This window comes from Chaetura pelagica, unplaced genomic scaffold (assembly GCF_000747805.2).
Source record: "Chaetura pelagica isolate M959 unplaced genomic scaffold, ChaPel_1.0 scaffold368, whole genome shotgun sequence".
NCBI classification, from domain to species: Eukaryota; Metazoa; Chordata; class Aves; order Apodiformes; family Apodidae; genus Chaetura; species Chaetura pelagica.
Window position 1 is genome coordinate 15,968 of NW_009954099.1, and position 9,576 is coordinate 25,543.

The following is a 9,576-nucleotide window of genomic DNA, read 5'->3' on the forward strand; positions in this document are numbered from 1 at the left end:
AGCAGGATGAAGCCTTCCTCATCACCCATCACTGTGTGTCCAAAGAGCAGACCAGAAACCCCACAAATTGGGATGCTGCTCCCAGGGGAAAAACTAGCAGTGTCAGTGGAAAAACATTCCCAAGCAGGCCATCCACCTGTCTTGCAGAGCCTTCACCCTCAGGCAAACCTGTGGCATTAACTGTTACCAAAAGCAGCTGAGGTGCTCAGCCTACCACCTCCAGCCCCTGAGGTCCTGCTGCCTGTCCCTCACTGCCTGCCTGGCATGGCTTTGGGTGCCACCAACCTCTGGGAATCCTGCCTGCACTGCACCTCCTCCTCCTCCTCCGCAGCGCAGCATGCTCCCAAAACCCGAGCCAACACCCCGTGACACTCTTTTTGCCAGGAAAAAAACCTCCACCACCGGCCTCCCTAGGTGCTGCGAGCAAACTGCTGAGGTCCCATCAATTATCTACGCCTGATCCCGTACAACACCGTGGAGTGCTCAGTGGTGACTGTTTCTCATCCACCTCTGCCTAGTTTCGTTCCCTCCTCTCCACCCTTTCACCAGCAGGCAGGGAGGATGGTGGGGTTTCAAGGCTCATCCAGCTTTGGAATGTGCAGCAGAGCAGGGCGAGGACCAGGAGTGCCCAAGGGACAGCCCAGTGAGGCAGGGCTGGGCGTGGGGCTGGGAGGGATGAAGTGGCAGTGGGGCTGTGGTGGCAATTCCCTATGGAGAGGTAGCATGAGAGACAGGGAGCACGAGGGGGGGCTGCCTGCTAGCAAAGGAGTGAGATGTGACTGAGGTATGTTGGTGGCTCCTCAGAAAGATGCCGAGCATGAGGCCATGTACTGCTTTGGGGCTGCTCGGTGTGGCGGCTGTTGATTTTTTTGCTTTTCCTCCTTAAAATCCTTCTACCTGGCGACACATCCTTCAGTGGGAAAGGGTGAGGGGAGTGGTGTTGTGGCGGTGGGGGAGAGGGGGAGAGCGGCTTCTACCCAGAAAAGAAAGGGAAGAGAGTATAAAGAAGTGTCCAGATTGGCTGAAAAAAGCATCCCGACGAAGAGAAGAGAAGAGAAGGAGTCTTCTTGTGTGTGCTGATTGGGTTCACCTCCAGTCTGACTGCTGCGGTGTTAGGAGAGGCCCCCTCCCCTCCTGCCCCCGCCGGGGCCGGCTCAGCCAGGGATGCAATTTGCTGGGAGATCAGTTGGAGGTATCAGAGTGAACACTGCCAGGGCCTTCTGTGGGGGAGGTCACCGACGACGGGGTAGTAGCGTCTTGCCAACCTCCATTAGCCTGTGAATGGGAGACATGGAGACATCAGTCACCCAACAGCACAGCCAGCCCTCCCCCAGCCTCCCACCCACCTTGGAACCCCTTGCTTCTCCCTCAGCAGGGCTGATGTAGGAGACAAAGATGTCCCCTCTGGCTCCCCCAACCCAGCCCAAAACACAGGGCTCCATCAGTGGGACAGGGCCAGGAATAATTCTATTAAAAACCGGTTTTGACAAATTGCAAGGGCTCATTGGAAATTCTTCACTTAAAAAATACATATTTCTGCAGAAACCTAGAGCTCGGGTTGCCTGTTTTGTTTTGTTTTAACCCCATATGGAAGGAGGAAAATAGCAAACACCTCACTCCAGAAACCCCATCCTGGGACACTGTGTGCTATGAACCAAGGGACTGCTGAACTGTGCCATGACCCCCAGCATCACTCCATGTACCTTTCCAGGCCCTCTCCTGCTGCACAGTCCCACTGTGGCGGGAAATCACCAGCACCAAGCCTTGTTGCAGAGAACACACATTGTCTACAAACCCCTCCTGCCACCATGAAGGCTTTATGAGGGGATCTGGGCCATCTCTCTGCTCCCAGCACAAAAGCCTCTCCCTCCTTTACTTTGCAGTAAAACCACAAACAAGTTTCTGCTGCCCTGGGGCTGGTCCTGCACACTCCTGTCACAGTGCAAAGGGCGGTGCCAGCACCGTATCCCATCTGAGGGTTCATACAGCAAAACAAAGAGGGAACTAAAAACAGCTACAGAGCCAAATTCTCCAGCCACTTGAGAGCAGAGCTGCTGGAGGGGCCTGACTGGCACAGACAGGAGCCGGCAGCTCACAGAAGCTGCTCCTCTATGGCTGCCATCCCCTTCTGAGAGGAGCAGATGTCGCACCCAACCTCCTCTGCTTGTTCTGACATTGATTCAGTGCTCAGCTAATTTATCCTTCCTAACTCCTGCACGAACTGGATTCAGTAGCAGCCGCAGCTCCACTTTACATGTGTCCAGGCTGCTTTGCTCTCCCTGGCTGCCTGTCCCACTGCTTCCACTGCAGGGCAGTCATCACTGGCTCCGACTGCCTGGACTCTGCAGACCCCCAAAGTGGGGTAAGGGCAGGAAAAGCCTCATCGTGGCTGTTTGGGACTTGGCAGCAGCTTGGCCACGTTGCCAACCAGATCCTGCCTACCCGAGAGGCAGCTGACATGGGAGCAAGGAGCTGACCACGGGCGAGCCGTGGGAACCCTTATTTTGGGGGCTGAGACCACCTCACAGTGGAACATGCACAAAAAGACAGAGGTGTGCAAACATGACAGGCTTGTGTCTTCTTCCACGGGAGTGTGTGAACATGCTCCTTTGCAAAGATGGGGTCAAGCAACAGGAAGGAAAACAGGAATCACAACCTGAGCTTGCTAGCAGGTTAGCAAAGCCCAAGCAAAGCTTGGGTACAAGCATGGAACCAGACTCTGCACAAAGACTCCCACCTGGAGAGATCTCACCATAGCCAGCACCCCCACCAGCTTCCATCCACAGCCAGGGCCCGACCCACCGTCCCTGCATCCCCCCAAGATGCAATATCCACCCTTATACGTCTTGGAGGGCTGCAAGAGGTGGCAATTACTGTAGATTATCAGCCCAACAATGACAGGCCACGTAAAGAGAGACACAGAGCCAGCTCCACCACCCCGAGACTGGCATATTCAAGTACACTTAGGACATTAATAGCAATTTACGTGCCATCAGTGAGAGAGAAGCACAATAGCTGTGCTGGCAGCCTCTTATTACCAAGCCTGTTATTTGTTGGAGTTACAAGCTATAATCACAACAGAAACTTTCAAAACCCTTATCTTCCGTGACGCACCAAATCTATTTCAGAGCCGTAATTGCTATGTCACCAGAGAGTTTGCTGCTTAATGCACTCAGATGCCATTTAGTGTTTGCAGGGTCATTACGGCGAGCAGGAGGGGGGGGAAGGGCAGAGGGGGCCATGCAGAGAAGGGCTCCATCCCTATTGTGCTCAACTATTTTTATCCAGGCTTCTCTGTGCCACTGCGGTTGGAAGGAGCCAGAGGGGAAAGCATCTTGCAGGCAGAGACAGCACTTTGTCCCCCCTCAAAATGCTGGGGAGACCCATGGCACTCCAGGTTGGGAATTGGCCTTCATGCCTGGCAGGAGTTCGTGCTGCCCATCAGCACCTCGGCTGCATCCAGCAGGAAGCCAAGAGGATGTTTGGCAGAGGCCAGCCCAGATCATGGCACCCTCCAGAGAACACACGCTCTCCTGCTTCCCCCCCCAGCCTGGAATGGCCTCAAATTATGGTCAGGCAATGGAAAAGAGGCCCTAAGGTTGGCCATGGCTTGATCATCTTGATGCCATCCTTTGGTATGGACAAGCTCTCCATGAGGAGGCCAGAACCTTCCTCAGGCAGAGGGCATGTAGGCACCATCCACACTCATCCCTCCTTCCTGGAGGTCACCCCACTGTTGTATGGATCAAGTCATGTGCAGGATACATCTAACTACACCCACCTGGCCCTTCTTTAAGCAAGGAGATCCCTTGGGATCTGACTGTAGTAAATCACTTGGGATCTCCCTCAAAGACAAAGGAGTCTTCTGAGGAGGCAGCTGCTCCTCACAGACCCTTGGAGGAACCCCTTGATGAAGCTGTGACTTCTTCAGGAGCAGCAGAAGCCAAAGACAGAGAAATGGTCTCTGGGACATCTCTTCATATGTCACATTCTGGTGACACAGAACAGGCAAGGCCTTGGTGACTGCCCATGTGGTGAAGCCCCCTGGTGATGGACTGCTGAAGCAACTGCTCTTGGTGCCCATTCCCAGAAGTCTCACAGCATTTCTGTCACCTCCAGCAAGCCTGGTTGGCTCTCTGCCCTGGCCTTCTGTGTGGGGCTGGGAGGTGACTTTCTGCCAGTTTTTAAAGGTTCCTTGTGCTTCGCATGCAGGCTGTCTTAATGTCCCACCTTGTGTGATCAAATCCTTGTACCACCATCAATGGGGCAGGCTGTCAGGTCAGCCTCCAAGCACACCAGGTACCAGAAAGTCTGAAGGATGGGGAGTAGCCTCAAAGAGGTTTCAGACTTTCAAGCTTTTAAGAGCTTGTATCAGGGTATCCTTTTGCTACACACCGAAGCTCTTACTATACTCCAGAGAATCCAGCCTTGGCTGACCATCACTTTCCAAGGGTGGTGGCAGCAGCCTTCAGGACATACCAAGGCGCCCTGCTGGATGGAGCTTGGGCACCAAAACCCTGTCAGACCAACTGAACTTGTGTCTCAGCACCAGTGAGGAGATCTCACACCTCCTTCAGGTACCAGTGCTTGGTGATCCTTGCCAACAGGAGTGGAAGTAAAACTCAGCAGCACATGGTGCCACTGGCCACCACCATTGTGGACACACACACTGCTCTGCAAATAGGCACAGCTCTGCACAACAGCAGTTTCAAATTAAAAACCTTGTGCTCTGATGAACTTTAAAAATAGCCCCTCATTTTATACTTCTAAATTATCTAAAAACGTAATCAAATTTTGGCCAGGGTTTTTCTTTAAGATGACTATAGCTCATTAATTAATTAGCTGATGGGCATACTGAATTTACAGCCTGGTGGATTTACAGCCACCGGGCAGCAGCAGGAAGGGCAATGTTTCATGTTGGGACTTTCCAGAGGATTATGGCAATAAAGACCCAGCTTCTAGTGGAACTCACCAGAAGCTGAACATGTCAATGTTTTGAAACCCTCGGGGACCTCTAGCTGGGTACACATGTGGACCCCCCACCCAGTCACACAGCGTCTGGAGGAGCCTCTCATGTCACAGTGCAAAACCCTTCAACCTCAAAGCTTGTAAAAAGGGCTGGATCAGGTCAGAAACATGCCCTGTTTTCAGTCGTGGGGGGGGGGTCCCTCCTTCCTCTCAGAGTTATCCTCATGAAACTCCTGCCTCCACCACCTAGAGCATCCCCATCTCATGCTGGGACTGGTGCTGCCCGACATAGCCTCCACCTGCAGAGGAGAAGGCAGCTGCTCCTGCTCTGCCTCCCCACGGCTGAGGTGAGGAGCTGGTGATGGCTGGGACACTGCCCATTATCCCGCTAACGAAGCAGAACCCACTGCAGCCCTTCCCGCCCCGCCGAGCGCTCTGTCAGCTGCCGAGCAGCAGAGCCACGGAGGGAACGGATGGGGCTTTGGGTGGATTCCTGCTCTCAGCTGTCATGACTTACAAGCATTTAAAAATTCATCCTCCATCAAGGAAGGCAAACCCCGAGTGTTGTCTCCCCTGCCAAGGTTTGCAGCAGTGGAGCTGGACAACCTGCCACTGACTTCCCAGCCCTGACGGGCTCCAGGGATGACTTAACCTCAGCGCCGTGCAGAGATCTTTGTGACAGGGCTCTCGACTTAGGTTTCGGCTCATCTCCTTCCAGCAGCTCACGGGGATGCTCGGGTGACGTGGGGATGGCAGCTTGCTGTGCCACTAGCAGCTTTCCTCCACATCCTGCTGCCCTTCCTTGGCATTAAAGGGTTGAGGGGAGAGGCAGGGAAGCCCTGCCTGCTATGAGACAGCCACCCTGCTCACACTGAGCAGCTCCACGGGACCTTGCCCATGACCAACGCTTCCCAGAGGGCAGCCACACTTCAGGGTGGACAAACTGGAGTCCAGCCAGGGACCTAGCTGGATGGGAAGACATCGAGTGACAACAACAGCTACAGGCAGGAGCATGCTGCCTGGAATACAGGGGAAGCAAAACATTTGGGGACAAAGACACAATCCAGTAGATGCTTCCTAAACCTTCTCACCTCTGGACTCCCTGTCTTGCTCCTCATGCCTACCAGGAGCTTTATGGGGAAACAAGGAGCCGGTCCCTTTGCCCACATGCTGCCCTGTCCCTCTCTGAATATCCAGTTTGGGTTCCTGCCCTCACAGAAAACCATCCTGAGGAGCCATCATTTGCCATCATCCCAGGTTCCCATGTGGGAAGCACAGGGGAACCACTGAGCCCTGCCACTCCCAGCTCACCAATTCCCAGTGCTGCTCATGGTAGTTACCACTGGTTCTACCATCACCAAAGCCAGAAATACCAGCCCAACCCACCTTGTCTTATTCAGCTTTGAGTTTTCACTACCCCTTTCTTCTCCTCTCCCTCATTGCCCCCCATAACCCCCAGCAGCAACCCTCCCCCCCAGATTTTGGCTTAACCCAGCCCGCTGTTATTTTCCAAGCCAACTGCAACCACAATCAGCTCAGCCTCTTTCCTTGGGGGTATTTTAATTTATACAAAAGTATCATCTCTTATCATGATCAGCCTGCGATTCATTTACTCTCCAAGTATTAAAAAGCTAGAAAGGGAATAGATTCAGCGCGTGGAGAAATTAATGCGGAACGATAGGCTCTTTCATGTGGCATTTCCAAGTGCTGTTTTTGCAACGGGCTTATGTAATGAGACATAATTATCTGCACATGTTCAATTACATTACTTCACAAATCCTCCCTGCCTCTGCCTCCTGACATCAAGCTGCCCACTCAGCCCCAGCGTCCACAGGGCAGTGCAGCCCCCCTGTCCCGCCGCACCCCTCTCCCTGCACCTTCTCCCTGTGCTGGTGGTGGCTGCTCACACACCGATGGTCTCAAGGTGACATGCAAGGTGACAAAAGGCACAAGCCTTGGCCAGGAGGGTGACGGGACTGGATGGTGCACCTTGCTATGGTGCTAGCCCATGGGACCACTGTCCCACCTGGAGGACCACCCCCTTCCTGCCCGAGACCACCCCACCTCAACCTTCAGCCTCCTTTGACGGGGACTGCAGTAGACAGCCACATCCAGGGCCAGCTGCCCCTCCTCTGAGCCACCCCGGACACCACCGCCACCACCCACTCCGTGCTCACAGCCTCCTTTTCCAGGCTGCCCTCTTCTCCCAGCTTGCTGTCACCACCACTGAGATGGCGGACGATTGATCTGAGAAATGAAGTTGGATTGCTGTCCCGAATCTACACTGGGTTCTCCTTGTGTGTGTCTGATCGATTTCCCCCTGTGCGACACAGCTTGTCGCTACGAATTTTCATGCTAGTCAGAACCTGCCAGCGCACCCAAGAACAAGGAGAAGATGCTCTGGAGACCGCCCTCCCCCTCACGTCCTCCCCCCGTCCAGCTGGGTGAGGTTTTCTTGGGTTGATGTTGGCTTTATTGTTGCTTTTTTCCCCTCCTTTTATTTCCAGTTGTCATCACCGCCAACCCCACCGCCACCGCCGCGCTTTTGGGACGGGTTATTTTAAGACGGGCTCTCCAGAATGGTGCCGTTGGCCTCCAATGTGGAGCCACCTCCAGACCGGGTGACACTCCCCACTGTGGTTACACGAGGTGTCACCTGTTTAGCAGCTCCCCTCGGCCCAGCGCGTGTGGCCGCAGGTGCCAGGCGAACGCTGATGGGCTGTGACAGTCCGAGACGCCAGCTGCCTGCGCGCAGCGCGCCCCGGCCCCGCTCCTCCTGCCTGGGCAGAGCTCTGCCTTCGGCGTGACCGATACCGAAGCGATAAACTAGGTGACCGTAAAAGCAAAGACAAGTCCCACTAAGTGGCATTCTGAGCCCTATGGCTTTGAAATAATTGGTAGTGAGAGAACAAAAACAAAAAAAACCCAAACACCACAACCCCCCCCAACAGAACCACACAACCAAGAACCCAAGCCTATGTTTTTTTTTCTTACACTGATGCCCTGCGGACTATACATCTGACTTGCTGCGAGTCCGTCACTGTATCCTCCTGTCTGGCTGATAACATGGCGAAGGGTATCCACCTAAACAAACCAACGACAACAAAGACACAAATTAGAGTGAGTGAAAGGTTAGTGGGCCAAGCTGCTTCAGTTCATCTTTGGCAAGGTAAAAACCAAACAAATTACTACCACTGATAATAAAGGTATGTATCAGAGGGGTAAAAGAGAACCGCAGTTGGTCTTGTGGCAAGAGTCAAGCCAGAACACCGCTCCTGCCACCCTTGCCACCCCACTGCCTGCCCTGTCATGCTCTCCTGGGTCCTACGTCCTTCAACAAAAAGAGAAGAGAGGGAGAACAGTGTGGCAAGCATGGGGTGGGACCTCCTGGAGCACATCGCTGCAGCTGGTTCCACCACTGTGCTCATTCCTACCCTGACCCCCTTGCAACCTTCAGCCTGAAGCACTGGGGAGCTCACGGCAGTGGAAGGAGATCCTCAGAGCCAGCCAAGCACCCTCATTTTGGAGGGCCCAGGAGGGAGATATACCTACCACGAGCAAGGCACTGGCAGCTCTCTCCAGGTGCCCCCTTCTTCTCCCTCCACTCCCCGAGCCCAGCCCCAGCAATGGTGTGACCATGTCTCATTGCTTAGGTTTGCTCCACACTGCGAGGGGAGCAACCATGGCTTTAGAGAGCTCTCCCTGCCCAATGCAGAAGTGTCAGAGCGGCTGCCATCTCTCAACACAGCCTTAGGTGCCAGAGAGTGGACTCATGGCACATCTGGACAGTGGATGGTTGGTGAGTGAGTTTCTGGCTAACTTAAATTCTTTCTTTTTCTCCAAAGCATGGTTGGATGTTTCAGTGATGCTGCTCAAAGCTCCCTTGCTCTGTCTTGCTGGTGTGTACATGGGTGATGTAAGTGACTGTGCTTTGGGGTGGGGGGAAAGAATGGTGAGGGGTGTCTTTTGATTTAAAAAAATAAAATAAAACTAGCTGTGTATTGGAGCATTTCTCGCCTTTCAGCAGACACCTGGTTTGACACCAAAGGAGTAGGTGGAAGCCTTGTAAAACGAGACACTAGTCCAAACATCTGGCCCCTTCCCTTGGAAGAATAAAGCAAGCAGAACCTAAACCTCAGTTGCTTTTGTTTGAGTTCATGCCTGTTCTCCTAAACCTCCTCTCCTCCTAGTACGACTGTCAAGCCAGAGCCAAATGCATTCACAAAGTGTGGGCAAGTCTCCTCAAGACCATGGTTGTTGGTTTGGTTGGGGGTTTGGTTTTTGTTTCTTTTGGATATTTTTTGGTTTTGGTGGTTGTCGCTGTTGCTTTTTTTTTGGTTGGTTGGTTTTTACAGTTTGGTCTGCCTTTTTCAAGTGTTGGTTGGTTCGTTTGTGCTGGTTGAGATTTGCTCTTTTCAGACAGGAGGGAGAAGTGCCAATACAATCAAAGGCTCCTCCAACACTAATGCATTCACTGGCAGTACATCGGATGGGTCCCTACCTGTGACTGCACGTTGGCTCCAACCTGGGCCCCTTGGTAAGAATCCCCATTGAGAGACTGCACGCTCATGAACAAATCTCCAGAGTTTGACATGTTAAAAAAAATGG

The 9,576-nt window shown here is 53.3% G+C and overlaps 1 protein-coding gene across 1 annotated transcript in view; it reads right to left on the minus strand.

Moving 5' to 3' along the window:
- Positions 1-1,045: 1,045 nt before the first annotated feature.
- The window catches only part of PBX1 (pre-B-cell leukemia homeobox 1), a 148,958-nt gene continuing 140,427 nt past the window's right edge, over positions 1,046-9,576 (minus strand). The window contains exons 8-10 of the mRNA XM_010002342.1: positions 9,470-9,569; positions 7,963-8,052; positions 1,046-1,275 (exon numbers count right to left, since the gene is read on the minus strand). Of these exons, the coding sequence (XP_010000644.1) occupies positions 1,183-1,275; positions 7,963-8,052; positions 9,470-9,569 (283 nt within the window). The 3' untranslated portion in view covers positions 1,046-1,182. The remainder of the gene's footprint in view (positions 1,276-7,962; positions 8,053-9,469; positions 9,570-9,576) is intronic.